This window comes from Podarcis muralis, chromosome 7, assembly GCF_964188315.1.
Source record: "Podarcis muralis chromosome 7, rPodMur119.hap1.1, whole genome shotgun sequence".
Taxonomy (NCBI): domain Eukaryota; kingdom Metazoa; phylum Chordata; class Lepidosauria; order Squamata; family Lacertidae; genus Podarcis; species Podarcis muralis.
In genome coordinates this window covers 900,958-928,478 of record NC_135661.1, presented here as the reverse complement: position 1 = coordinate 928,478, position 27,521 = coordinate 900,958, and the positions used below count along the sequence as shown (strand labels likewise).

At 51.3% G+C, this 27,521-nt stretch overlaps 1 protein-coding gene across 1 annotated transcript in view; it reads right to left on the bottom strand.

Moving 5' to 3' along the window:
- LOC114602823 (basement membrane-specific heparan sulfate proteoglycan core protein-like) overlaps positions 1–26,667 on the bottom strand; it is a 218,570-nt gene extending 191,903 nt beyond the window's left edge. Inside the window, exon 1 of the mRNA XM_077930973.1 lies at positions 26,268–26,667. Within this exon, the coding sequence (XP_077787099.1) occupies positions 26,268–26,555 (288 nt within the window). The 5' untranslated portion in view covers positions 26,556–26,667. The remainder of the gene's footprint in view (positions 1–26,267) is intronic.
- Positions 26,668–27,521: the final 854 nt, after the last annotated feature.

The window sequence follows — 27,521 nt, the reverse complement described above, 5'->3', positions numbered from 1 at the left end:
GCTCCAGAAAACATCAGGACAACCACTCCAGGTTGCCGGGGGTGACACCACGTGCTTCCTCCTTTGACACTTAACACAGGCCCCACACAGGAAGGCGAGGAAATGACTGGATCGGGGACTCCATCCATCTTCCTCTTGACCCAGAGTAAACACTGAGCTTTGTTCTGGCGGCGGAATAAAACACGGACAAACAGAGGAGAAGGGAGGGGGAATCACAGAATTGTAGGGTGGTCCAGCCCCCTGCAATGCAGGGATCACAGCTAAAGGAAGAAGGAGGATTCTGGAGCCTTGGCAAGGAAGGATGGCTCACCTGCGACAACAGCCGCAAGGATGCTCAGAGATGGAAGGAAGAAATTACCCCGACCAGAGAAGAATGGCAAACCAAGTTGATGGACTATGCCGAAACAGCAACATTAACTTCAAAGCTCAGAAATCAAGAAGGCAAGAACTTTAACAAGGAATGGGGAAGTTTATAGTTTGTTAAGGAGACCACTGTAAGCAGGTTAAAACATTAGCAGGATTTTAACCACACTTGAAAGTATGGATAATTTAGAAGGATTAAAATTTTGGATAAGTATTGAGATGCAGTTGTAAAAAATATCATTAGGAAGGGATGGGGGAAGTCAGGAGATTCAGAGCAATCTCGATATTTGGATTCAGAACGGTTTTTGGTTGTATGTTTATGCTTTTAAAAATCAAATTAAAAAATTATACAAAAGAAGAAGGAAAGAAGGATGGCCCATCACAAGGAAGCAGGTCTCCAGAAGGGGACTCTGGATACAGCCAGGCATTGCAGGAGGACATCAAAATGCAATTTCCAGAGCCAGGACAGAGTTCGCTGGAAAACAGCTTCCTGGACATTAAATCTCAGAAACAAAAAAAGATAAGAAGAGTCTGCTGGAAGACCAACATTCTGGGTGGGAATGTCGCCAGCACTCCATACATCAACGCTGGTACCCACACACTTGTGGTAGACCATTTTGACTACCTGAGTTCCACCATAACCAGCAATTTCTCCATCAATGCTGAGCTGGACAAGCGTACAGTGGTACCTTGGGTTAAGAACTTAATTCGTTCTGGAGGTCCGTTCTTAACCTGAAACTGTTCTTAACCTGAAGCACCACTTTAGCTAATGGGGCCTCCTGCTGCCACCGCACCGCAGCAGCGCGATTTCTGTTCTCATCCTGAAGCAAAGTTCTTAACCCGAGATACTATTTCTGGGTTAGCGGAGTCTGTAACCTGCAGCGTCTGTAACCTGAAACGTATGTAACCTGAGGAACCACTGTATTGGCAATGGCCCACCTCTCCAAAAGGGTATGGGAGAATGTGATGCTGACATCTAATACCAAGATGAAGGTCTACCAGGCTTACACTGCTTTATGGAGGCGAGTCATGGGCAACTTACAACCACCGGACGAAACGATCATCTACCAAAGCAACTACTCTATTCCGAACTTAAAAATGGAAAGCGTAATGCTGGTGGTCAACAAAAGAGGTTTAAAGACTCTCTCAAGGCAAATCTAAAAAAATGTAGTATAAACACTGACAACTGGGAAACAATGGCCTGCGAGCGCTCCAGTTGGAGAACAGCCTTTCCTAAAGATGTCATGGGCTTTGAAGACACTCGAACTCGGGACGCAAGGGAGAAAAGTGCTAAGAGGAAGGCACGCTTGGCAAATCCACACCGTGATCAACTCCCGCCTGGAAACCTCTGTCCCCACCGTGGAAGGACGTGTGGATCCAGAATTGGCCTCCACAGTCACTTACGGACTCACTGTTAAAACCGTGTTTATGGAAGACAATCTTACTCGGCTACGAGGGATCGCCAAAGAAGAAGGAGACAGAGCAAAGACATCATGGCTAGCAGCCTTTGACAGCTCTCTCCTCCATGATTTGTTCTATTTATTTATTTTGAGCATTTGCACCCTGCTTTTCAGCCAAAAAAGGCTCCCAGAAAGAATTAAAGTGAAATCAAAAAACAAGACACTCCTGACTTTGGTCCAATGGGCCAAGGGCTTTAAAGTCTCCCACCCATCGTGGCCTCCAATATTCTGGCCTTGCCTAGGAAGCTCCCAAATGCCTTGTCTCTCCACAGAAAGCAAAAAAAAAATTGGATAAAGAAGGAGAAGGAGAATCCAGATGACGCCACTCAGTCACCAAAGGGCCTGCAGATCAAGGCCCTCCTGCACATGTTTTACGCAAAGACATTGCAGCTGTTCTTGCAAATTATGGGATAAGAGGTAGAGGTTTCAAACGGGGCTATTCTGCTCCCACCCACCCAATCTATATAGGCACCCAGCATTTTTTTACACGGGGCCATACTGCCAGCCAGACGCCACCACCTCAACCCTTGGGCGGGGAGACGAAAATCAAACCAAGAAAAAGCCCCCCCTGCAATTGCCGCCTCAGAAGAGGCTCCTCTCTAATTATCTGCCTCCTGGAAGTCAGATTTCCAACCCCATCGCAGGGCAAACATTATCCTTGGCCTCCAAAATCGACCCTTTCCATTTCCAGGGCTTGCAAAAACAGAATCAGGACAAAGGGAACTTTCCGCTGAGGAACTTGCAACATCCTGACACCTCCAGCCCTTTGTGCACGCACAGATTGGCAGCCGCCCATCCTCTGGGAACCCCCGTCCTGCCCCACTACAGAGGCCTCCCCCCCCCAAAAAAATCACAACCCCCCCTCCCCTTATCCCCCAGCCAGGAATCAGCTGCTCTCGGAAATACTGTTATCCGTTCGGCCTCTTCCTCTCGACTGTATTTTTCTTTTTTAAGGACTGGACAAAATCACCAGTTCTGCGGGGATTTTTCTTTTAAAGATATTTCCTTTGTACGGGAAGCAACCAGCTCTCTGCTTCCTCAGGGAGCCTCTCAGGTCTTCTCAGCCTCAGATTTAAGGACATCTGGAAGACTGGGCACAGTCCTCTTTTTTTAAGGATATTGTGGAGCGTTTGGAAAGAGGCGGAAAACAAAACTGTAAATAACGGTTAAGGGCGCTCTGCAAATCAGTGGTGTGGGACTGAAACGCTGCTCTACTGCTGAGCCCTTCTAGGAAGCTGCCTTATGCAGGGTCAGACCGTGGGGTCCCATCTAGTTCAGTGCTGTCGACACTGACTGGCAGCAACGTCTCCCTGAGTGTCAGGCAGCCCCCCCCCCCCGAGATTACACCCGTGGGGATTGAACCCAGGACATTCAGAGTGCAAAGCAAGGGCTCTGCTCAGATTTATGGCTCTTTCCTTAAAAACAAGGCCAAGATTCTAGACCTCATTGTTCTGATCTAAATAGGTTAACCTTCTGCTGATTCATCTAACTCAGTATTATCCCCACTGACTGCAGGGTATCTGGCAGGGGGTCTTTCCCAGCCGCACCTGGAAATGCGGGGTGAACCTGGTCCCTTCTGCATGCCAAGCAGCCGCTCTGCCACTGAGCCTACGACTCTAGGCCTTGCGGGTTCTGAACAGAAAGGCCAATTCAAACACAGGCCTGCTGGGCACTCAGTGCTTTGACCCACCAACACTGACTGGCAGCAGCTCTGTGGGGGTTCAGGGAGGGGTCTCTCCTGCAGAAGCCATGGGGGAACTGAATCAAGGACCTTTCGCATGCTAAGCAATGATCTGCAGTCCTCACAGTGATAAAATTTTTTTTTTTACTTAAGATTTTTATTGAGAGTTTCATAACGCTGATGAATTTCAAATCTGCTATACATTTCTCTTCTAATTTGACTTCCCACCTCCCCTTCTGTGCTGTTTTTATGCAAACCGCATCATATCCCACATCTCATCTAATACATATTCCTCCATTTCATATCTGATCATTTTCTTCACGTGGCTCAAATTTCAAGCGCTGCCCATGATTCCATTTGGCTATTTTTCTTCCCCCAAATAGGCCAGAAAAGGCTTCCACTCTTCCATAAATCGGCCCCTGTATGGATCGCTTACTTTCGCCAGTTCAATGCCTACTGCGTTAATTTTAGGAGCTGTCACCCAGTGATAAACAGAACTCGGCCGAGCCACAGACATTTAAAACAAAAACGGGACCTGACGGAAGAGAGGAGCCAACGGTGGCCACGGGTGAAAGCAGAGAAGCCTCCCGAAAATAGCCCACTGAGGCGGCAGCCAGGGTGGCGACACAGGGGAGCCTGCGGGAACGGCCGCTTTTTGGGAAAGGGCAAGGAGGAGCACCCTCCCAGGTGGAGAGAAGAGCCACTTCCCACACCTTAGGAGCCCCACCACCATTCTCCAGGAGGGGCAGATCCCCACCCCTTCCTTCCACCCTCCTAAAAGCGTAGGGTCGGAAGGGATTCCCAAGGGTCATCTAGCCCAACCCGCTGCCATGCACAAGTCCCAGCTAGCCATAATAATAATAATAATAATAATAATAATAATTTATTATTTATACCCCGTCCATCTGGTTGGGCTTCCCCAGCCACTCTGGGCGGCTTCCAAAAAAAAATATTAAAATACCATAATACATCAAACATTAAAAGCTTCCCTAAACTGGGCTGGGCTGCCTTCAGATGTCTTCTAAAAGTCTGGTAGTTGTTGTTCTCTTTGACATCTGGTGGGAGGGCGTTCCACAGGGCGGGTGCCACTACCAAGAAGGCCCTCTGCGCATGCGCAAAGCGCGATTTAGCACTTCTGCGCATGCACGACCCCCAAAAACCCGGAAGTAACCCGTTCCAGTACTTCCGGGTTTCGGCAGTCCGCAATCCGAAAAAGCACAACCTGAAGCATCTATAACCCGAGGTAGGACTGTAAACACAAAGAACAAATCAATGCAGCAGGCTTCCGTTGGGGCCGTATCCTGCCTGGGGCAAAGCACAGATCCCCTCCGCCATGAACACCGCCCCAGCCAAAGGATGCAGCTCTCAGTGGAACAACGGGAGAGTTGCACATGTACACATCTCCAGGGCTGCGGCTCTGAAGTTTTGGATGGAGTATAAAAAGTCGCACAGCACCTGTTGGCTGCCACGGCTGGCTGGCTGGGAGGGGTGCCTGGAGGAAGGGGTTGAGAGAGCCCCTGCTGCCGCCGGGCTCCGGTTACCGGAAGCTGGACATTTCTTTGCTTGCTGCCTGTCACCTCCTGCCCTGGAATCTTACGGAGAACATCCTGTCCGCAAAAGCCCAGCAAATCCCTCCAAGGACCAGCGGCTGATAATCTGGGAAGAGTTTTGCAAAACACCAGGCAATCCGAAGGATGGATCTTAGCCCGGCAAGGCAGCTGCGCTGGCCCACAGATTTCAACTCGACTCAGGGTGGAATCGTATCGAGTTTGGAAGGGACCCCTTGGGTCATCTAGTCCAACCCCCTTGCAAAAGCAGGAATCTTTTTTTTTATTGATTTTTCACCATTTTATACATTTCAACTTTTAACCATTTCAAACATTAAAATAAAAGGTTCTTTTGAACCTTCGGGCCTCCTTCCCTCCCTGGGTTCCATGCTTAAGATTAAATTTACTGCAGTTTTTACCATTGTCCATCTGTTGTATTATCCACAGTTACCGTAGTTAATTCCACATTGTTGTTGTTGTTGTTTAGTCGTTTAGTTGTGTCCGACGCTTTGTGACCCCATGGACCAGAGCATGCCAGGCCCTCCTGTCTTCCACTGTCTCCCGCAGTTTGGTCATACTCATGCTGGTAGCTTCAAGAACACTGTCCAACCAACTCGTCCTCTGTCTTCCCCTTCTCTTTGTGCCCTCCATCTTTCCCAACATCAGGGTCTTTTCCAGGGAGTCTTCTCTTCTCATGAGGTGACCAAAGTACTGGAGCCTCAGCTTCACGATCTGTCCTTCCAGTGAGCACTCAGGGCTGATTTCCTTAAGAATGGATGCGTTTGATCTTCTTGCAGTCCATGGGACTCTCAAGAGTCTTCTCCAGCACCATAATTCAAAAGCATCAATTCTTCAGCGATCAGCCTTCTTTATGGTCCAGCTCTCACTTCCATACATCACTACTGGGGAAACCATCGCTTTAACTATGCGGACCTTTGTTGGCAAGGTGACGTCTCTGCTTTTTAAGATGCTGTCTAGGTTTGTCATTGCTTTGTGTCATTACATCCCTGCCAATGATTTTAACCATTTACAGTGGTCTTTCAAGTAAATTAAAAAAATTACTCCAGTCTTTTAAAAATACTTGATCATCCCTGGTTTTCCTTCATTGATCAAGAGGAAGAGCAATATAGGAATCTTTTGCCCAGTGTGGCTCGAACCCACAACCCTGAAATTAGGAGTGATGGCTAGCTCTGACTACTGGCATGCTGGCCGGTAGGGCCCACAACATCTGCAGGGAGGCAGGCATCCCCTTCGCTCGTGCCCCAAACCATCCGGGTTGCCCTTTTCCATCGCAATGATATCATTTTCTTTTTTCTTTCGACCAAAAAGGCGTTTGCTATTCCAGATGTGGCCACAGAGCAGCTTTACGTAAGGGATGTTATTATCTACTCAAGGCAGAGCAGTCGTGGGGGGGGGCAGTGGGGGGGGAGCCCAATGGGCATTTCCAAAACCAGGACAGCGGACAGACAATGCAAGGTTCAATGCACGAGCCTGAGCACAAACACACATGCACTGGGTTTCGGCAATGAGGACTAGCGGCATGGCAGGAGGCACGTCACATAGCCCAGACTCTCCTTGGCAGGAATGGGCTCACAGCCAACTTCCCTTACGTGCAAAGGCAGCACCTAGCTGTCCAAAAAGGCAAAAAGCCTCTATGACTCTCCCTCCCTCCCAGACAGTTTTCCCACATTGCATAAGACACAGGGATAACACAGGCCAGATGAGACTGGCTGGAGAGTTTTCTGCGTAAGCGGAGAGGCAGTTGTTGCTGCTGGACTTCCTCTGAGGAGCTGCTCACAAACTCAGGGGCTGTTCGCTCAGCCACAAAGAAAGCCTGCAGGCAACGTGGCAGACCCTCTTGGGAGTTTCACAGATTCCCCAGAAGCGATGAGCCAGGAGCTGAAAAGAGGGGTCAGCGTGGCCTAGTGGTTAGACTAGGGCCGTGTTTTCCAAACTTGAGTCTCCAGCTGCTTTTGAACTACAATTTCCATCATCCCTGACCATTGGTCTTGCTAAAATGCAACATTAAAACATTAAAATGCAGCCTCATCGCAGGAGGAGAAAGGAAAAAGAAAGAGGGGGAGGGAATCAAATGATGAGAGTTGCCGTCTGGAAACAGCTGAAGACCCACGTTTGGGAAACCCTGGGAGAAGCCAGGGTTCAAATTCCTGCCTCCCTCAGCCTTGAAGCTCACTAGGTGTCCTTGAATCCACCACTTACCCACAGACTAACCTACCTCACAAGAGTGTGAAATTTTACAAGGGGGTAGCTCCCTGATGAGGGCCAGATTCATCATGGTGGTTGTTTTTTTCTGTCTTTCCTGGACCTTTGCTTTGTCAAAAATGTTCCACAGGGACATATCTCTCTCCCTGTGGCCCTGGCAACTCTCTCCAGGCCACGCTCCTGACTCTCCACGACACCCACTCCCTAGGTTTGAGCCCCCGGCAACTCTGCCCCCCCACTCAAGATACTGTAGAGGCAGGGCCTTCTCGGTGGTGGCTGCTCCCAGGCTCCGGGACTCACTCTCTGGAGGAGCCAGACTGGCTCCCTCCTTGCTGTCCTTCCAACAAGACTGCTCTACTCCAGCAGGCTTTTGGGGGCTGACCTCTGCTTTTCAGGAAACAACTTTTAAATAGTGTTGTGCTGTTTTTACCATCTGCATTTCAATCTATTTGTGATTATATATATATATATATATATATATATATATATATATATATATAGTTTTTAAAAAATGGAAATGATTTTTATTGGTTTTACAAAATAAATCTCACATTTGAATTTTAAAACCAAACAAGATTCTTCCGAATCAACAAAATATTTTTAGCTCTTTATGTTTTATCAGGGTCATTTTAATTCGCAGGAGCACCACTGTCTTAACCTGGGCTGAGTATATTTGCCATTTTGATTTCGGATAGGAGGAAGATCTCAGTCCACACACACACACACACACACACACACACACACACACACACACACCCCTCTACCCAGAAGGAAGGTGGTGGTGGGGATTAGCTGGTTTATGAGAAAATGGGCATTTTGCTATAACGTTTTGCAACACCGGGATCAATTATTATGTCCAACTTTATGCTGTTTTCAACCTTCTGCAACACGATTTCTTTATGCTCTTTAGCTCTGGCTTATCTTGCTTATTAAGAAAACAAAACCTTTTTCTTTTTGTTTTGCAAAAGATTTGCTCTTTTCCACGAGCGCCGAAGTCAACCCTGCAACTGCAGGTTATTGAAAGTTGAGGCTTTGGCAAAGGGTTCCTATGAAGAAGGGGGTGGGAGTGTAACTTCAGCCTCGCTGCTTCCTCTAGGACAGGCATGGCTAATGTTACATGTCAACCTTGGAGTAGCAGATCAGGCAGAGTGAATGGGGAGGGGGAGGCAGCCCGGGGCCTCCCTGGGAGGAACAAACAATACTCACAGAGGGTCCCAAAATGGCTCCGGCAAAACAGGCACAAGCCACAATTTGGGGGTAGAGCCCTGAATGCAAATGTTCAATTCAGAGCTCTGCCTCTGCCTAAGGTAGCTTCCAAATATCTCTGCCTCTTGTTGAGAACCGTGAGGACTCAAGAAGAATGACAGACAAAATTAATGGACCACGCCAAATTAGATAAAATGACAGGAAGGATTCGAAACCTGCGGGACCAGAGATTCACAGAAGATTGGAAGAAATATCCGAACTATTTGAAGAGCAACTGTAATCAACAAGTTACCTTAGCAGGACTACAAGAAGTTTTGTAAGGAGAAATATATGGAATATTGCAAAGTAGAAAAAGAATAGAGATGCCAGTTATGAGATTTAAATGTAATAGTGAAAGTAAGAAATGTATATTAAGTGAATAGATTGGAAAATTTTCAGATGTGATTGATGGAAGTCAAAAAAACTGTCTAAGATGTTAAAGTGTGTTTAAGTATTGTTGAAAATGATATGGTAAAAAACTAATAAAAATTTATATAAAAAGAGAACCGTGAGGACTAGAATGTTTCATTGCTGTTAGAACAAAACAGATCAGCAGTACAGACCCTCCAAGTGTCCCTATTTTCCAGAAACAGTCCTGGATTTAAAGAAGCCATCCCAGTTCCCAAATTGATCCCAGAATGCCCCACGTTTCCTTAGGACGCCCCTATTTTGATAGGAGAAAGTTGGGGTGATGTCTCTATTTTCATCAGATAAATGTTGGGGGGGGTGTCTCTATTTTCAAAGAAAGGTTGGAGGGTATAGAGCTATATGACAACTGAGCCAAGGAGATAAATAACTATATAACCTTTAGAACATGAGTAGGCAAACTAAGGCCCAGGGGCTGGATCCGGCCCAATCGCCTTCTCAATCCGACCCACGGACGATCCGAGAACCAGTGTGTTTTTACATGGGTAGAATGCATCTCTGGGTTATTTGTGGGGCATAGGAATTCGTTCACCCCCCCCCCAAATATAGTCTGGCCCCTCACAAGGTCTGAGGGACAGTGGACCAGCCCCCTGCTGAAAAAGTTTGCTGACACCTGCTTAAGGAGACATCTGAAGGCAGCCCTCTATATGGAAGTTTTTTTCATGTTTAATGTTTATTGTTATTATTATTATTATTAGTTGGAAGCCGCTCAGAGTGGCTTGGGCTACCCATGCAGATGGGCAGGGTATAAATAATAAAGTTGTTGTTGTTATGGAACAGGACGTCCCTATTTTCATCAGAGAAATGTTGGAGGCTATGCAGCAGTAAAGCACTTGCTTGGCATGCAGAAGGTCCCAGGTTTGATCCTTGGCAGCACCTCCAGGGAGGGATGGGTAAAGAAACTCTGCCTGCAACCCTGGAGACCTGCTGCTGCTGCCAGCCAGTGTAGGCGAGCTAGAGGGACCAGCATCCTATGTTCTTGGGCCAGAGCCCTGTGTCCAGGGAGCAGGGGCTGCAAGGCCTCACTCAGATCCATGGGCCTGAGGGCTGGGGGTTGTGGTCCAAAAGAGCTGGGGCTGCTGTGAGTTGAAGTCCAAAGCATCTTTGTGGGCACCAGGCTGGGGAACGGCCCAGACAGGCCAGGAGATCTGAGCAGAGCAACTGCCAGCTCTCAGAGAAAGGGAGGGGAGGTTATTTATAGTGAGTCCCACCCCCCCTTGCTTCCTGCACATCAAGGCTGACCCACGTCAGCGGGGCCTTCAGAGCCTTTCCTTTTCCTGTCCTGAAATCCCTCTGCCGACCCAGGTTCAAGAGGGGTGAGGCAGCGGGATGCCCTCAGCCCAGAATCGGGGCCACACGCTTGGCTCCGTGGCTGCCAAGAGGCGATTGTGTCTCTGTTTGCGATCAGGCCCATCCATGCCAACCCAGCCGTGTCCTCCTCCTCCTCTCCCTTGGGCAAAGGGCCAGCCCTGCCCAGAGCGTGCATAACTTGGCACCCAGATGCCAACGTGCGGGCATCGTGCCCACTGACCCCAGTCAAAACAAGCCCTAATCTGCCTTGTTTGCTCAGAACGGGGAAAGGGAGAGATGAGCACAGCCCCTGGGGGGGGGGCGGACAGATGGACGGAGGGGCAGGTGGGAAGAGGCACCCAGTCTGTGCCACAGGTTGGCAGAAGGGCAACCAGAACGTTCACGGGAAAGGAATTGAGAACAAACCTCCCGATAGCAGGACGTTGTCCTACAAGTCTATGGGGATTTGGAATAACGCTGCGGACTGTGTTGGTCGCCTCCCCTCTCAAAGGGTGTTGCAGAGCTGGAGGAAGTTCAGAAAAGGGCAGCCCAAGTGATCAGAGGTGGGGAATCACAGAATTGTAGAATGGGACCCCTAAGGGTCATCCAGTCCAACCCCTGCAATGCGGGAATCTCAGCGAAAGCGGTGACTCCCCTATGAGAAACGGTTTCGGCGTTTGGGACTTTTAAGTTCAGAGAAGAGGCAAGGGAGACAAAGAAAGCTCAGAGAAGAGGCAGGGAAGGCAAAGAAAGCTCAGAGGAGAGGCAGGGAAGGCAAAGAAAGCTCAGGGAAGAGGCAGGGAAGGCAAAGAAAGTTCAGAGAAGAGGCAGAGAAGGCAAAGAAAGTTCAGAGAAGAGGCAGGGAAGGCAAAGAAAGCTCAGAGGAGAGGCAGGGAAGGCAAAGAAAGCTCAGAGAAAAGGCAGGGAAGGCAAAGAAAGCTCAGAGGAGAGGCAGGGAAGGCAAAGAAAGCTCAGAGAAAAGGCAGGGAAGGCAAAGAAAGCTCAGGGAAGAGGCAGGGAAGGCAAAGAAAGCTCAGAGGAGAGGCAGGGAAGGCAAAGAAAGCTCAGAGGAGAGGCAGGGAAGGCAAAGAAAGCTCAGAGGAGAGGCAAGGAAGGCAAAGAAAGCTCAGAGGAGAGGCAGGGAAGGCAAAGAAAGCTCAGAGGAGAGGCAGGGAAGGCAAAGAAAGCTCAGGGAAGAGGCAGGGAAGGCAAAGAAAGCTCAGAGGAGAGGCAGGGAAGGCAAAGAAAGCTCAGAGGAGAGGCAGGGAAGGCAAAGAAAGTTCAGAGAAGAGGCAGGGAAGGCAAAGAAAGCTCAGAGAAGAGGCAAGGAAGGCAAAGAAAGTTCAGAGGAGAGGCAAGGAAGGCAAAGAAAGCTCAGAGGAGAGGCAGGGAAGGCAAAGAAAGTTCAGAGGAGAGGCAGGGAAGGCAAAGAAAGCTCAGAGGAGAGGCAGGGAAGGCAAAGAAAGCTCAGAGAAGAGGCAAGGAAGGCAAAGAAAGTTCAGAGGAGAGGCAGGGAAGGCAAAGAAAGCTCAGAGAAGAGGCAAGGAAGGCAAAGAAAGCTCAGAGGAGAGGCAAGGAAGGCCAAGAAAGCTCAGAGAAGAGGCAGGGAAGGCAAAGAAAGCTCAGAGAAGAGGCAGGGAAGGCCAAGAAAGCTCAGAGAAAAGGCAGGGAAGGCAAAGAAAGCTCAGAGAAAAGGCAGGGAAGGCAAAGAAAGCTCAGAGGAGAGGCAGGGAAGGCAAAGAAAGCTCAGAGGAGAGGCAAGGAAGGCCAAGAAAGCTCAGAGAAGAGGCAGGGAAGGCAAAGAAAGCTCAGAGAAGAGGCAGGGAAGGCCAAGAAAGCTCAGAGAAGAGGCAGGGAAGGCAAAGAAAGTTCAGAGAAGAGGCAGGGAAGGCAAAGAAAGCTCAGAGAAGAGGCAAGGAAGGCAAAGAAAGTTCAGAGGAGAGGCAAGGAAGGCAAAGAAAGCTCAGAGGAGAGGCAGGGAAGGCAAAGAAAGTTCAGAGGAGAGGCAGGGAAGGCAAAGAAAGCTCAGAGGAGAGGCAGGGAAGGCAAAGAAAGCTCAGAGAAGAGGCAAGGAAGGCAAAGAAAGCTCAGAGAAGAGGCAGGGAAGGCAAAGAAAGCTCAGAGAAGAGGCAGGGAAGGCCAAGAAAGCTCAGAGAAAAGGCAGGGAAGGCAAAGAAAGCTCAGAGAAAAGGCAGGGAAGGCAAAGAAAGCTCAGAGGAGAGGCAGGGAAGGCAAAGAAAGCTCAGAGAAGAGGCAAGGAAGGCCAAGAAAGCTCAGAGAAGAGGCAAGGAAGGCAAAGAAAGTTCAGAGGAGAGGCAAGGAAGGCAAAGAAAGCTCAGAGGAGAGGCAGGGAAGGCAAAGAAAGTTCAGAGGAGAGGCAGGGAAGGCAAAGAAAGCTCAGAGGAGAGGCAGGGAAGGCAAAGAAAGTTCAGAGGAGAGGCAAGGAAGGCCAAGAAAGCTCAGAGAAGAGGCAGGGAAGGCAAAGAAAGCTCAGAGAAGAGGCAGGGAAGGCCAAGAAAGCTCAGAGAAAAGGCAGGGAAGGCAAAGAAAGCTCAGAGAAAAGGCAGGGAAGGCAAAGAAAGCTCAGAGGAGAGGCAGGGAAGGCAAAGAAAGCTCAGAGGAGAGGCAAGGAAGGCCAAGAAAGCTCAGAGAAGAGGCAGGGAAGGCAAAGAAAGCTCAGAGAAGAGGCAGGGAAGGCCAAGAAAGCTCAGAGAAGAGGCAGGGAAGGCAAAGAAAGCTCAGAGAAGAGGCAAGGAAGGCCAAGAAAGCTCAGAGGAGAGGCAGGGAAGGCAAAGAAAGCTCAGAGGAGAGGCAGGGAAGGCCAAGAAAGCTCAGAGAAGAGGCAGGGAAGGCAAAGAAAGCTCAGAGAAGAGGCAAGGAAGGCCAAGAAAGCTCAGAGAAGAGGCAGGGAAGGCAAAGAAAGCTCAGAGAAAAGGCAGGGAAGGCAAAGAAAGTTCAGAGGAGAGGCAGGGAAGGCAAAGAAAGCTCAGAGGAGAGGCAAGGGGACGCAGTAGTTTATAAAATTATGTACGGCATGGAGAAAGTGGATAGAGAAAAGTTTTTCTCCTAACACTAGAACTGGCGGACATCCAACGAAGCTGAATGTTTGAAGATTCGGGACAGATAAAAGGAAGGACTTCTTCAGGCGGTGCAGAGTTAAACTGTGGAACTCCCTGCCACAGGAGGCAGCGATGGCCACCAACAGGGACGGCTTTAAAAGAGGATTAGACGAATTCCCAGTTAGGACTATCAATGGCTACTAGCTATGGTGACTATGCTCTGTTTGCCTCTACAGTTGGAGGCTTCCAAATATCACTTCTGGAGACCACAGGAGGGGGAAAGGGCTCTTGTGCTCAAATTCTGCTTGCAAGTTTCCCACAACTGGTCGGTCTGATCCAGCAGGCTCTTCTTATGTTCGCAAGGCTTAGGGCAGGGAAGCAGGGTGGTCCCAGGATGAAAAGCAGCCTAGCTCATAGAACTGGAAGGGACCCCAAGAGTCATCTAGTCCAACCCTCTACAATGCAGGAATCTCGACTAAAGCATCCACGACAGATGGCCACCCAGACTCTGCTTAAAACCCTCCAGCGAAGGAGAGTGCAAAACCTTACCAGTGCCAGGACAAAGACCTAAGGAGAGCTCAGGCGCTGGATCAGGCAAAACCGGGCCTGTCCAGCCCAGCATCCCCTTCCCACAGTGGCCAACCAGGTGCCCTACTTGGAAAGCTTGCAAACAGGACCTGAGTATCTGGCATTTGGAGGTAGACTGCAACGGGCAGGGAGGTTTTATCCAAACATCCAAGCACCTAAGCATTTGGCATACTGTACATGCAGAGCAACCAGCATTTGGAGGTAGACTGCCTCTGGACACAGAAGCTCCACCTTTTTGCAAGGCTCATATTTACTGCCAGTGGACCTGTCTAAGAACCTCGGTCCTAAGAGACCTACAGTTGCATGAGGCCAAAGGGGGCCCATTGAGTCCAACATCCCATTATCCCATTTGGAAAGCCCCCCAAAGCTCAGCCTCGGTCCAGTATATCTGAAGGAGCATCTCCACCCCCATCGTTCTACCCGGACACTGAGGTCCAGTGCCGAGGGCCTGCTGGCTGTTCCCTCACTGCGAGAAGCCAAGTTACAGGGAACCAGGCAGAGGGCCTTCTCGGTAGTGGCGCCCGCCCTGTGGAACACCCTCCCACCAGATGTCAAAGAGAAAAACAACTACCAGACTTTTAGAAGACATCTGAAGGCAGCCCTGTTTAGGGAAGCTTTTAATGTTTGATGCATTACTGTATTTCATAATATTGTTGGAAGCCGCCCAGAGTGGCTGGGGAAGCCCAGCCAGATGGGTGGGGTATAAATAAATTATTATTATTATTATTATTATTATTATAGCAGAACATCACCTTGCCAACAAAGGTCTGTATAGTTAAAGCTACGGTTTTCCCAGTAGTGATGTATGGAAGTGAGAGCTGGACCATCAAGAAGGCTGATAGCCAAAGAATTGATGCTTTTGAATTATGGTACTGGAGGAGACTCTTGAGAGTCCCATGGACTGCAAGAAGATCAAACCTCTCCATTCTTAAGGAAATCAGCCCTGAGTGCTCACTGGAAGGACAGATCCTGAAGCTGAGGCTCCAATACTTTGGCTACCTCATGAGAAGAGAAGTCTCCCTGGAAAAGACCCTGATGTTGGGAAAGATTGAGGGCACAAGGAGAAGGGGACAACAGAGGACGAGATGGTGGGACAGTGTTCTCGAAGCTACCAGCATGAGTTTGACCCAACTGTGGGAGGCAGTGGAAGACAGGAGGGCCTGGCATGCTCTGGTCCAGGGGGTCACGAAGAGTCGGACATGACTAAACGACTAAACAACAACAGAGCAGAACCCAAGTGCCACAGCAATTCTCCCCTCGCATGTGTGATTCGCCTTGAGCACATGAACTCGTGCAGGGGGGCAGCTGGCTCCTCTTGGGCATCAGGGGGCCGGTGTGCCCAAGGCAAACCACCGGGGTCTGCACTCTGCACAAACGCAGGAACATCAGGTCAGCGTGCAAAGGCAGCTCGTCCCAGGAGGCGGTGCACCCTCTGCACATGCTCAGAGGCTCGCCGACTTCCCTCAGGGCACCGCCGGCCTTCACCTCCTTTCCCCCCACCCCCTCGCCCCGCCTGTGAATAGCTTTTAAAGACCCATGGCTATTCCCTGCTTGGGCTGTGGACCAGCAATGGGCACATTCCTCTCCCGAGCAACAGTGCCTAATTTATCCGTCACGGCCGGCTCAAAAATAGCAGCTGCTGCAAGGAGAGGATTGGGGGTGGAGGGGATGTGGGGGGGGGGGAGACACAAAGGCCACAAACATGACCGTCGACATCAAGAGATGTTGCCTACGCCCTGAGGGTTCGGGTTAGAGATCCTATGCCCAGCGCTGCCAGGATACCCTCAAGACGCTTGCAGGCGATTGAGGGATTCTCCCTGCAATTCATGGCAGGGTGGGGCCCCGGGAATGGAGGGAGGGAGGGAGAAAGAGAGATTGCCTGAGCAGAGAAGGCTCAGGGGGCACCTCCTTGACCAGGTGGGCTTGATCCAGCAGGTTCTCCTTGTGTGCTTACGGAACTCCCTCCCACTGGAGGCAGCGATGCCCACCAAGCTGGCTTTAAAAGAGGACAGTTGTTGTTGTCATTTAGTCGTGTCCGACTCTTCGTGTCCCCATGGACCACAGCACCCCAGGCACTCCTGTCTTCCACTGCCTCCTGCAGTTTGGTCAGACTCATGTTTGTAGCTTTGAGAACACTGTCCAACCATCTCATTCTCTGTCGTCCCCTTCTCCTTGTGCCCTCCATCTTGCCCAACATCAGGGTCTTTTCCAGGGAGACTTCTCTTCTCATGAGGTGGCCAAAGTCTTGGAGCCTCGGCTTCACGATCTGTCCTTCCAGTGAGCACTCAGGGCTGATTTCCTTCAGAATGGAGAGGTTGGATCTTCTTGCAGTCCATGGGACTCTCAAGAGTCTCCTCCTGCACCATAATTCAAAAGCATCAATTCTTCAGCGATCAGCCTTCTTTATGGTCCAGCTCTCACTTCCATACATCACTACTGGGAAAACCATAGCTTTTATTATATGGACCTTTGTTGGCAAGGTGATGTCTCTGCTTTTTAAGATGCTGTCTAGGATTAGGCAGTAATAACACTGTCAGCGGCTACTGGCCATGCTCTGCCTCGACGGTCGGAGGCAAAGATGCTTCCAAATCATAGTTTCTGGAAACCACAGGAAGGGAGAGCGGCTGCTGCGCTCAGGTCCCGCTCCGAGGGCTTCCCATTGAATGGGCATCTGGTCGGGCAGTGTGAGAACGGGATGCCCGACGAGGTAGCTCACTGGTGTGACCCAGCAGCAATCTTCTGATGTCATGGGGACAAATTGCCCTGATACCTCCAAGGCCGTGGATGCTGGCTAGCCAGCCCTGCCAGCTTCCTGCATGCCAGCAGGCGGAAGACCCGCCTCTCATTCCTTTGAGCCTCCCCAGCCTGATCTGCTCTCTGCCACCTCCCTCCCGCCAGAGCCTGGGAGCCTTTGATGGGCGCTGCTGCCTGCAGCCCCCACCTGGCTTATCAGACATTCCTGCTGGTGCCCTTTGCCCTCTTCCGCAGGGGTGGGGGGTGGGGGGGAGGAAAGGCGGTGCGGTTTAACCCCTTCAAGGGGTGGCACACACCCAGGAAAGGCAGAGAAGCCACACACAGCCTCCCTGAAGAATGCGCTAAGAAGGCCATACCAGACCTGCCTCAAAACTGTGAGCCCACCCCATTCCCTTCGAAAGCCGCACCCTCAGAAGAGCCTGGCAGCTGGATCAGGGGAATGGAGGGCCCAGCTAGCCTGGAATTCCAACCCAAGGCCCGCGAGAAACCTGCAGGGAGGATCTGAGCACAAGAGACCTCTCCTCTCCTGTACTTTACCAGCAACTGATATTCAGGGACATCTCCACCCCCATCGTTCAGCCCAGACACTGAGGTCCAGCGCTGAGGGCCTTCTGGCGGTTCCCTCCCTGCGAGAAGCAAGGTTACAGGGAACCAGGCAGAGGGCCTTCTCGGTGGTGGCGCCTGCCCTGCTGAACGCCCTCCTATCAGATGTCAAGGAAATAAACAACTACAGTGGTACCTTGGGTTACAGACGCTTCAGGTTACAGATGCTTCAGGTTATAGACTCTGCTAACCCAGAAATAGTACCTCAGGTTAAGAACTTTGCTTCAGGATGAGAACAGAAATCGTGTGGCGGCAGGGCAGCAGCAGTGGGAGGCCCCATTAGCTAAAGTGGTACCCCAGGTTAAGAACAGTTTCAGGTTAAGAACGGACCTCCAGAACGAATTAAGTTCTTAACCCAAGGTATCACTGTATCTGACTTTTAGAAGACATCTGAAGGCAGCCCTGTTTAGGGATATTTTTAATGTTTGATTCTGTTTTTCATATTCTGTTGGGAGCCGCCCAGAGTGGCTGGGGAAACCCAGCCACATGGGCGGAGTATAAACATATTATTATTATTATTATTATTATTATTATTATTATTATTATTCGTGGCAGAGGCAGGTCATAGGCATCCTGGCCAGTAGTCCTGGAGAGCCTTCCTCCTCAGTGACTTTGCCCAAACCTCTTTTAAAGCCATCAAAGTTGGTGCCTGTTACTGCCTCTTGTGGAGGGGAGTTCCATAGTCCATCTATATGTTGCGTGAAGAGGGCATTTCTTTCTCCTGAATCTCCCAACATTCAGCTTTGTGGGGCAGCCCAGAGTTATTGTGTGTTACGGGAGAGGGAGAAGACCTTTTTCCTCGCCCGTTTTCTCCATCATTTTCTGCGCCTCCATCCTGCTCTCTCGACTAAAAAGCCACAAGTGTTTTAACAGTCATCTAGCAAACAAGAACTTCCTTCTCCAGGGGATCTTTTGGGGATCCCTGCGGGGAAACTCATGTGGATCAGCTTCACCTAGGGAAGGGGGGAGGTGTTGGCTTGGAGCTGGAAATAGGGGAGGGAGCCAAAAGAAGTGGGGGAATAGTCACACAACAGCCAGGACAGATAGTCTATTAAATTTAATTGTGTACAATACAACTTCAATATCCCCCCCCCCCCCCCCGCTTGTATCTCCACACATAAAGAAAATGGGTAGAGATCTCTTTTAAAAAAAAGAGAGAGAGAGAAGTAAGAAAGCTAAACAATTAGACAGGTGCTTAAATATCCTGGAAGGACAGTAAGCTAAAGGTAAAGGGACCCCTGACCATTAGGTCCAGTCGTGGCAGACTCTGGGGTTGCGGTACTCATCTCGCTCTATAGGCCGAGGGAGCCGGTGTACATCCGGGTCATGTGGCCAGCATGACTAAGCCGCTTCTGGCGAACCAGAGCAGCGCACGGAAACGCCGTTTACCTTCCCGCCGGAGAGGTACCTATTTATCTACTTGCACTTTGACATGCTTTTGAACTGGTAGGTTGGCAAGAGCAGGGACTGAGCAACGGGAGCTCACCCTGTCACGGGAATTCGAACCGCCGACCTTCCGACTGGCAAGCCCTAGGCTCAGTGGTTTAACCCACAGCGCCACCCGCATAGACCTCCCCAATTGACCTGGTGACAGATCAGGCTTTATTCCATGAAGGCTAGCACCAAATGAATGTCTGAAATCAAGGAGACAAGTGCTTTCTAACAAAGGAGGAGGATGCCTTTGGCTAGCGCGATAAAAGTTTGTCACTCCTAACAAAGGAGAGGGCTGGTTTCTTTTTAAAATCAAGAATCCTTACGGTCCACAATGTGCTTTAAATCTGCCACACGAGAGTGCAAAGCTGGGATCCCTCGAGAACTGAGACACACTGTAAGCAGTCAGCGATCCTAAACTGACCCTCTTGCTCAAGAAGGCAAGGCCTGTCTGGTCCAGTGACAGAGGGACTGAAGCAGGAACCTTGACCGCTAAGGGAAGGATGGGGTGCAGCTATGACCAGAATTTACCTGCCCCTCCATTAAAAGAAGGGACGCGGGTGGCGCTGTGGGTTAAACCACAGAGCCTAGGACTTGCCGATCAGAAGGTCGGCGGCTCGAATCCCCGTGACGGGGGTGAGCTCCCGTTGCTCGGTCCCTGCTCCTGCCAACCTAGCAGTTCAAAAGCACGTCAAAGTGCAAGTAGATAAATAGGTACTGCTCCAGTGGGAAGGTAAACGGCGTTTCTGTGCGCTGCTCTGGTTCGCCAGAAGCGGCTTAGTCATGCCGGCCACATGACCCGGAAGCTGTACGCCGGTTCCCTCAGCCGATAAAGCGAGATGAGCACTGCAAACCCAGAGTCAGTCACAACTGGACCTAATGGCCAGGGTCCCTTTACGTTTTACCATTTAAAGAAGGCAGAGATGTGATGGTGGTAGCTAGTGGGCAGTGAAGGCAAAGGATGGTCTAGTTCAGGGATGGGAAGTTTGCGGGCCTCCAGGTGTTGCTAGACTCTAACCCTCAGCAGCCAGCACAGCCAATGGGCTGGGACAATGCGAGTTCATAGTATAAGGGAATCCGAAGGGCTCAGATCTCCCCCAGCCCTGAACTAAGAGGTCCTCCAGAAGTTGGCCAATGGCCCACTTGCCTCCATCATTGCTCACTTCCCAGAGGAATCTGAAAACACTACTGCTTATCCAGGCATGAGGCGGTTGAAGAATACCTCTCCTGGCAACCTCAAGATCATTGGATGGAAGGGTGCTTCTTAAAAGCTTAATTGTTTTCAGGATTTAAAAAACTGTTAACTGCTTTTGGAAGTTTCAGTTGTGATGGTTTCTTGAATGCTATACAGTGGTACCTCAGGTTAAGAACTTAATTCATTCTGGAGGTCTGTTCTTAACCTGAAACTGTTCTTAACCTGAGGTACCACTTTAGGTAATGGGGCTTCCTGCTGCCGCCATGCCGCCAGAGCACAATTTCTGTTCTCATCCTGAAGCAAAGTTCTTAACCTGAGGTACTATTTCTGGGTTAGCAGAGTCTGTAACCTGAAACGTATGTAACCCGAGGTACCACTGTAATCTGTATGATTTGTGTGCCACCTTGGGCTCCTAGGGAAGGAAGGGCTATGAATTCAACCAATACTAATAATTTATTATTTATACCCCGCCCATCTTGCTGAGTTCCCCCAGCCACTCTGGGCGGCTTCCAATCGAGTGTTAAAAACAATACAGCATTAAATATTAAAAACTTTCCTAAACAGGGCTGCCTGCAGATGTCTTTTAAAGCTAAGATAGCTGCTTATTTCCTTAGCATCTGAAGGGAGAGCGTTCCACAGGGCGGGTGCCAATACCGAGAAGGCCCTGTCTGGTTCCCTGTAACCTCACTTCTCGCAATGAGGGAACCGCCAGAAGGCCCTCGGTGCTGGATCTCAGTGTCCGGGCTGAACGATGGGGGTGGAGACGCTCCTTCAGGTATACAGGACCGAGGCCATTTAGGGCTTTCAAGGTCAGCACCAACACTTTGAATTGTGCTCGGAAATGCACTGGGAGCCAATGTAGATCTCTCAGGACCGGTGTTATGTGGTCCCGGCGGCCACTCCCAGTCACCAGTCTAGCTAACATTGGGTGATTTTACAAGCTGCTTTTCCTCAAGGCACAACTTCCACAACTTCAAATGCGAGGATTCAAATATGTACATACAACCTCCGTAATTAACCAGCCACAAGCCATCTCATTCGGATCTCTCTGAGACACGGAACGGTGTCAGGTCAGGACACAGGGACTAGAAGTTTGGAAACAGGGCAGCCATCTGCCAAGGGACCCACGCCAAGTCAGAGCAAAGCGGGATGGCACAGCTCAGGCTACACTGCACCAAGGTGGGACACACGCAAGTCTCCTTTAAAGCAAGGGAAGGGGCAGTTTCCAAATCCACTTTGAACTGCAGGGCTCGCTCCGTGAATACAGTATATAATCCAACACACCAAAACCTGTGCAGAGTGCATTCCATTCACCACTGACCAGCACAGCTGAACTGGCTTCCAGAGAGGCACATGCCCCATCACTGAAGCCTCACCAGCCCACAGGGACTCAATTTTCTGCAAAACGATTTTGTAAAAGCAGTGTATACATTTTATAAAATAAATAAAATCAGCAACCGGGAAAGGCAGTGTCATAGAATGAGAAAAGAGTGTCTGTTCACACTTGCCAGTGTGCTTTATTAAGAATGGCCACAGCTTGTTGATAGAGCACCTGCTGGGCATGCAGAAGGCCCCGGGCTTTTTCGGCTATGGCCCCAATCTGGTGGAACGCTCTGCCACAAGAGACCAGGGCCCTGCGGGACTTGACATCTTTCTGCAGGGCCTGCAAGACAGAGCTGTTCCACCAGGCCTTTAGCCAAGGCGCAGTCTGAGCCCCTCCTTTGGTAATCTTCACAGAACTCTAGCCCAATGGTTGCCATTAATTTGATTTTGAATTGATTTTAAAATGAATTGATTTTAGAATGTTGTGTTACTTTTATTGTTGTTAGCCGCTCTAAGCCCGGCTTTGGCTGGGGAGGCAGGATATAAATTATATTTATATTTATAATAATAATAATAATAATAATAATAATAATAATAATAATAATAATTAAAAAAAAAATCCCCAGCAATCTCTCTGGGCAAAGCTGGGAGGGACTCTCTGCCTGAAATGTTGTGGCACTGCTGCCAGTCAGAGTAGGAGATGCTGAGATTGATGGACCAAAGGTCTGACTCAGTATAAAGAGGTTTCCTGTGTTTCTGGAGAACAGCTTTTTCCCAACCCTGGGAGCATTTCTTCCATGACTACCTTTAACCCACCCCAAACTCCCCCACCCAGCCAAAAAATAAGTGTACTAACAATCTAGCTCCACCATTCTTTGGGGAGTCACCCCTCAGGCAGAAAGAGACACTAAGTCTGAAATCTGTATGCTACCCAGTGTTAGAAACTCACGATATAGAAGCTAGGTGTCAAATGGCTTCCTAAACTAGGGTTACAGTTGCCAAAACAAATTGTCTAGTTTGCTATTTTGGGTGGCCAGTCGTATTTTCCAATACATTTCGGTCCCTGAATCTCGTTCTGATTGTGCAGATTTAAAAAAAATCACAGACAGAATTCTATGGGGTGTGTTGCTAGCATGTGAAAAGCAAGCAAGATCCACGGATCCCCAGGCACATAGCTCCAGATCGCAAGAGATGTCAGGCACGATCCTGGAGCCCAGGCATCTTCACTTGGTCGCAAGTGGCCGACAGCCAGGTGCAAAATGCGCCTAGCTGATTTCAATCCCTGGCTCTAATCAGAGAGGCCCGCAGGATCAGGCCAATGGCCCACCTAGTCCAGCCTCCTGTTCTCACAGCAGACAACCAAATGCCTTTGGGAAACCAGCAAGCAAGATTCAAGAACAAGAGTTGTTCCTGGAGTTTATGGGGTAGAAGGCACTTTGCGCATGCCTCTGAAGCAGCCATCTCTGCAGCCAGAAACCGCACCATCACCGCCTTTGCAAATTCTGGGTTCCCGCAGCACTTCTGAGAGATTGCCTGCCAGTGAGACAAGTCCCAAATAAAGTCCGGGGGGTGAGGGGGGGGAAGAGGGCGTTCCCAGCTTCGCCAACCCAGGCACAAAAAATGGGTTATATTTAGAGCCCTGTTTACAGTTCCGCCATGCCTCGTATTTCATTTCCCCACTTCACACAGAAGCGCAAACAGGATCCCACCCTGGGATGAGGGATTCCTCTTCCCCCCGCCCCCCCCATGCAAATTCCACAATCAAACCAGCCAGGTTCCCCACCAAAAGCAAGCCAGGGCATGTGTGTGTGTTGGGTGGGGTGCAGGAAGAGGTCAGGCCGAGGGGATTGGGGGAAGGAGGAGGAAACTGCCCCCCCAAGGAAAGGACATGTGTCCCCCAACCTGCTGTTTCTCTCCAGAGTCCCCAGCCCAGATGGGCACCCCTAAAAACTGGGGGTGAGAGAAGAGGAGACAGAAGGCAGGCCTTTGGGGAACAGCCATAGCTCAGTGGTAGGACAACTGCTTGGCATGCAGAAGGCCCCGGGTTCAATCCCTGGCAACACGTCCATGTAGAGATGGGAAGAGAAATCCCACGAACAGTCAGTGCAGACAATACTGAGTGGGATGGGCCGATGGTCTGACTCCGAATAAGGCAGCTTTTATTTAAATCAGCCCTTTTGCAGAACCACGAGGACTAGAATCTCAAATTTTCACAGTGGGCTGGAATCCCGCTGCAGCCCTGGAGAGTGTGGGCAATACTGACAGATGAAAAGTCCGGCTCAGCATAAGGCAGCTTTCTCCGTTCCTGTGTTTGAGAGAAGGGCTGAAGCTCAGCATGAGAGCACCTGCTTGGCATGCAGAAGGTCCCAAATTCAATCCCCGGCAGCATCTCTCCACTGCCCCCTTGTCTGAAACCCTGGAGAGCTGCTGCCAGCCAGCGATGGAACATTTTGGCTCACTATAGGGCAGCTTCCTGAGCCTCTCGTTAAATCCGACCATGAGAACTAGCAACTTGGTTTCGTTTTACAGCAGCAGAGGACCTGCTTCACATGTGCAAGGTCCCCGGTGTCTCCAGGCAGGGTTGCCCTAAACCAAGGAGAGCTGCTGCCAACCAGTGCAGGCACTACTGAACCAGGTGGAGCGGCTGTCTTGTCTCAATACAAGGCGGCTTCCTCCTTCCATCGCTCCAGAGCAACCAACGGGGGGGCTTTCCGAATGCCACAGCCCTGCCCGGCACGCCAAGCTGCCCCCACTTCCCTCGACTTGGCCCAAACGCCATGGCACATTCTCCCCCACCCCAAACCCTGTCCCCAGCTGGCCCCCCTCCTTTGCACACCAGCAGGCTGTGTGCATAGCACATAGTGGCGCGGCAGCACCTTCTGCCAAGGGTGTGGCCATACCACGGGGAGGCCTCGAGGAATGTGCCCTCCAGGAAAAGGGCCCAGCCAGGGCGAGGAGTGGCTGGTGGTGGACCTCCCCCCCCTTCTTTCTTCCCATAACCCTCAGAGAACCATGCACAAAGCAGGCCATTGTTAGCGGCGCATAGTGCGGAGGTCTGGCTGTGTGGGTGGAAAGGCAGGCTGGCTAGCATGGGGAGAGCGGGCTGGCCTGCCAGTCACCCCCTCCCCTGATGGCGAAGGCAGCAGGTCAAGAGGGTGGGTAATAATAATAATAATAATTTTATTATTTATACACCGCACATCTGGATGGGTTTCCCCAGCCACTCTGGGCGGCTCCCAACAGAACACTAAAAACAGAATAAAACTTCAAACATCCAAAACTTCCCTAAACAGGGCTGCCTTCAGATGTCTTCTAAATGTCAGATAGTTGTTTATTTCCTTGACATCTGATGGGAAGGCGTTCCACAGGGTGGGTGCCACCACCGAGAAGGCCCTCTGCCTGGTTCCCTGTAACCTCGCTTCTCGCAGGGAGGGAACCAGCAGAAGGCCCTCAGCGCTGGACCTCAGGATCCGGGCTGAATGATGGGGGTGGAGACGCTCCTTCGGGTATACTGGGCCGATGCATTTAAAGGTCAGCACCGACACTTTGAATTGTGCTCGGAAATGTACTGGGCTTGCTGGGAGGCTGAAGTAAGGGGGAACTGAGGCTGCTGGGACAGTGCAGCCTGGCTGCCAAGGGGCGGGTGGTTAAACATGGGAGGCAAAAGCTCATGGCTTCGGAATGGAGCATCTTCTAAAAGCAGCATCAGTGCGGAATCTGGCACAGCGAGAGGCAGAGTCAGGAGAGGGGTGTGTGGTTGGCTGGGAAAGCCAAATTAATATTTTGGTGCCTGACGTGGAAACCCCAAATGAGGAAAGGAGGCAAGCTCAGTGGTGGACCATCTCCCTGCCATCTCCTGGCAGGGCTGTTCCCCCTACCTGAAACCCTGGGGAGAGCCACTGCTGCTGCCAGTCAGTGTCTAAATGGATCGATGCTGCCGGTCAGTGTCTAAATGGGTCAATGCAGTCCCCTAGGGCACCATAAGGCTCCAGGTTCAATCCGCACACAGCATCCTCCAGTTATGCCCCACATTTGAAACCCGGACAGAGCCGTTTCTGCCAGTCTGTGCAGACAACACAGGCGTTGGATCAAGGCGTTGACTCAGTAATAGAAAGCAACTTCTTCCCACAACCACGCGCTGAATTCAGGAGCCGTCTGTTGCCGCTGAAGGACCCCCCCCTCCAATCAGACACCTGCCTAGGGGGCGCCAATGCCGGACCCCTCAAACCCCTGCCCCAGCTCAAAAGCCCACAGACCACATAGCGGGCTGCCACCTTTCGTCTCTCCGCTCGCCAGGAAGCAAAACCCAGTCGCCCACGGCGCGCAGAAACGGGATCCCAGCGATCTCGCCATTTTGCTGGACGTGGCTCCCTTAAAGGAATGTGGTTTGGGGAGGGGTACCAGTGGTGTGTAAACACTCAGAACCCCACAACTTCAGGGCAAATCCCCCCTAATGGGGCACCACAGAGATGGGCAGGTCTTCCCCACCTCTCCAAATTTCACCCTCTCTCTCCATCCGGGCGCAATTTTCGCCCCTCGCAGAGCGCGGCCAAGTTTCTGCAGCTCCGAACACTTTTCCATTTTATTTTAAGACTGCTATTTTTACGGGTCTCCCTGTCTCTCTCTCTGGAGCCCGTCAGCATTTAAATTTAGAGCCGGGCCAGGAGAAGAGGAGGATGGAGAGTGCCCCGGGTACGCCGGCATTTCTCCACCTGGCAGCCGCCGCCGCCGCGCGCCCTCCAGCCGGGCATGGTCCAAACTCCACCGGGGACGTGGCGGAGCCCGGTGGCCGGCCGAGCCGGGCCTGGGCCAGCCCGCCGATGCCAGCCGCGCCATGAATAGCCTCCCCAGCCCCACGTTTAAAATTAGACGCCCGGGAGGCGAGCAGGCAGGCGGGCACCCCACCCAGGGCCGGCCGGAGAGGGGCAGGAGCCACCCAGGAGCAAGGAAGGGGGCAGGAAGAAAGGAGAAGGCATCTCCGGACGGCCCCCCCTCCCGCTCCAACCTCCGATCTCCCCGACGCCCAGCACCGATCCGCTTTGGCCAAGCGCCCCACCACCACCATCCAGCGCCACTTACGCCCAGGAGCGCGGCGGCCAGGAGCAGCGCCCAGCAGAAGCAGCCGCCGGAGGGGCGCGCCGTCGAGGGGGAGCCCAGCGACCTCCTCCGCTCCCTCTTCCCGGCTCCCATTTGCAGCGCGCGGAGCAGCAAGAGCTTCGGGTCGTTCTCCTCCTCCTCCTCCTCCGCCTGCGCCCGGGAGCGCGCGCCGAGCCTTCCTTCTTCTCCCCCTTCCTCGCTTCTTCGACGGCGCGGTCGCTGCTGCTGCAGCTGGGGGGTGATGTCGCCAAAGATGCCGCGTCCGCGCATCGGCCTCCTCTCGCGCGCTCTCCGCCTTCAAGAGCGCTCGCCGGGCGAAAGGGCGAGCCCGCGGCGGTCCCAGCAAAACTTTTTCTTTCCCCCCCACCCCGACCCCTCCTTCCCGGCCGCCTCTCCTCCTCCTCCCCTCCCTTGCCAAAGCAGCACCGCCCCAAATCTCTGGCTCCACCAGCCTCCCGGCAAAGCTGGCCTGGAGTTTCCCGGGACGGGACGGGGGTGAGATGGGGAGGGGAAGGGGGCGTTTCCCCTCGCCCCCAAAGACCTGGCCTGGGGAGTAAAGCCCTCTTTCCGCCACCCATTGGGGAGGGGCAGGCCTCCGTCCACTATTCCCGATGCCTACTAGCTCGGCTCTGCCTCTAAGGTAGTGATGGTTCAGAATACCACTGTGTCCACTGTCAGAACAGGAGGCTGGACTGGATTAGGCCTTCTTTGGGATTGAACCCTGGGCCTTCTGCATGCAAAGTAGATGCCCCCCCCCCCCACGGCTGAGCTGTGGTCTTTTTAAAATTAAAAACAAAGCAAGTTCCTAGTCCTCATGAAGAAAGGGCTCCTTTAAATGGAAGCATAGGAGTCTGCCTGTTGCTGAGTCCATCTAGCTCAGTGTTGCCTACACTGACTGGCAGAATACGGTAGCTCTCAGAGGTTTCAGACAGGGATTCTCTCCCCGCCTTGGCTGGAGATGCTGCCAGCGGGGACTGAACCTGGGGCCTTCTGCATGCAAAGCAGGTGCTCTCCTGCTGGGCTGCAACTCTTCCCTGTGTGTTTGTGTATGCACAGGAAAGTAGAGCCCATCCAATCCAGCCTGCGTTTTCTCCCACCAGTCAGAAGCAGTTGGAAAGGAAGGAAGGAAGGAACCACGGTGTTGTGTACTGAGTTGAATAGGATTCAGCATGCAGCAGTCTGATCGGTCCTAGAACAATAGGATCCAGAATGCAGCAGTCTGGTTGGTCCTAGAAC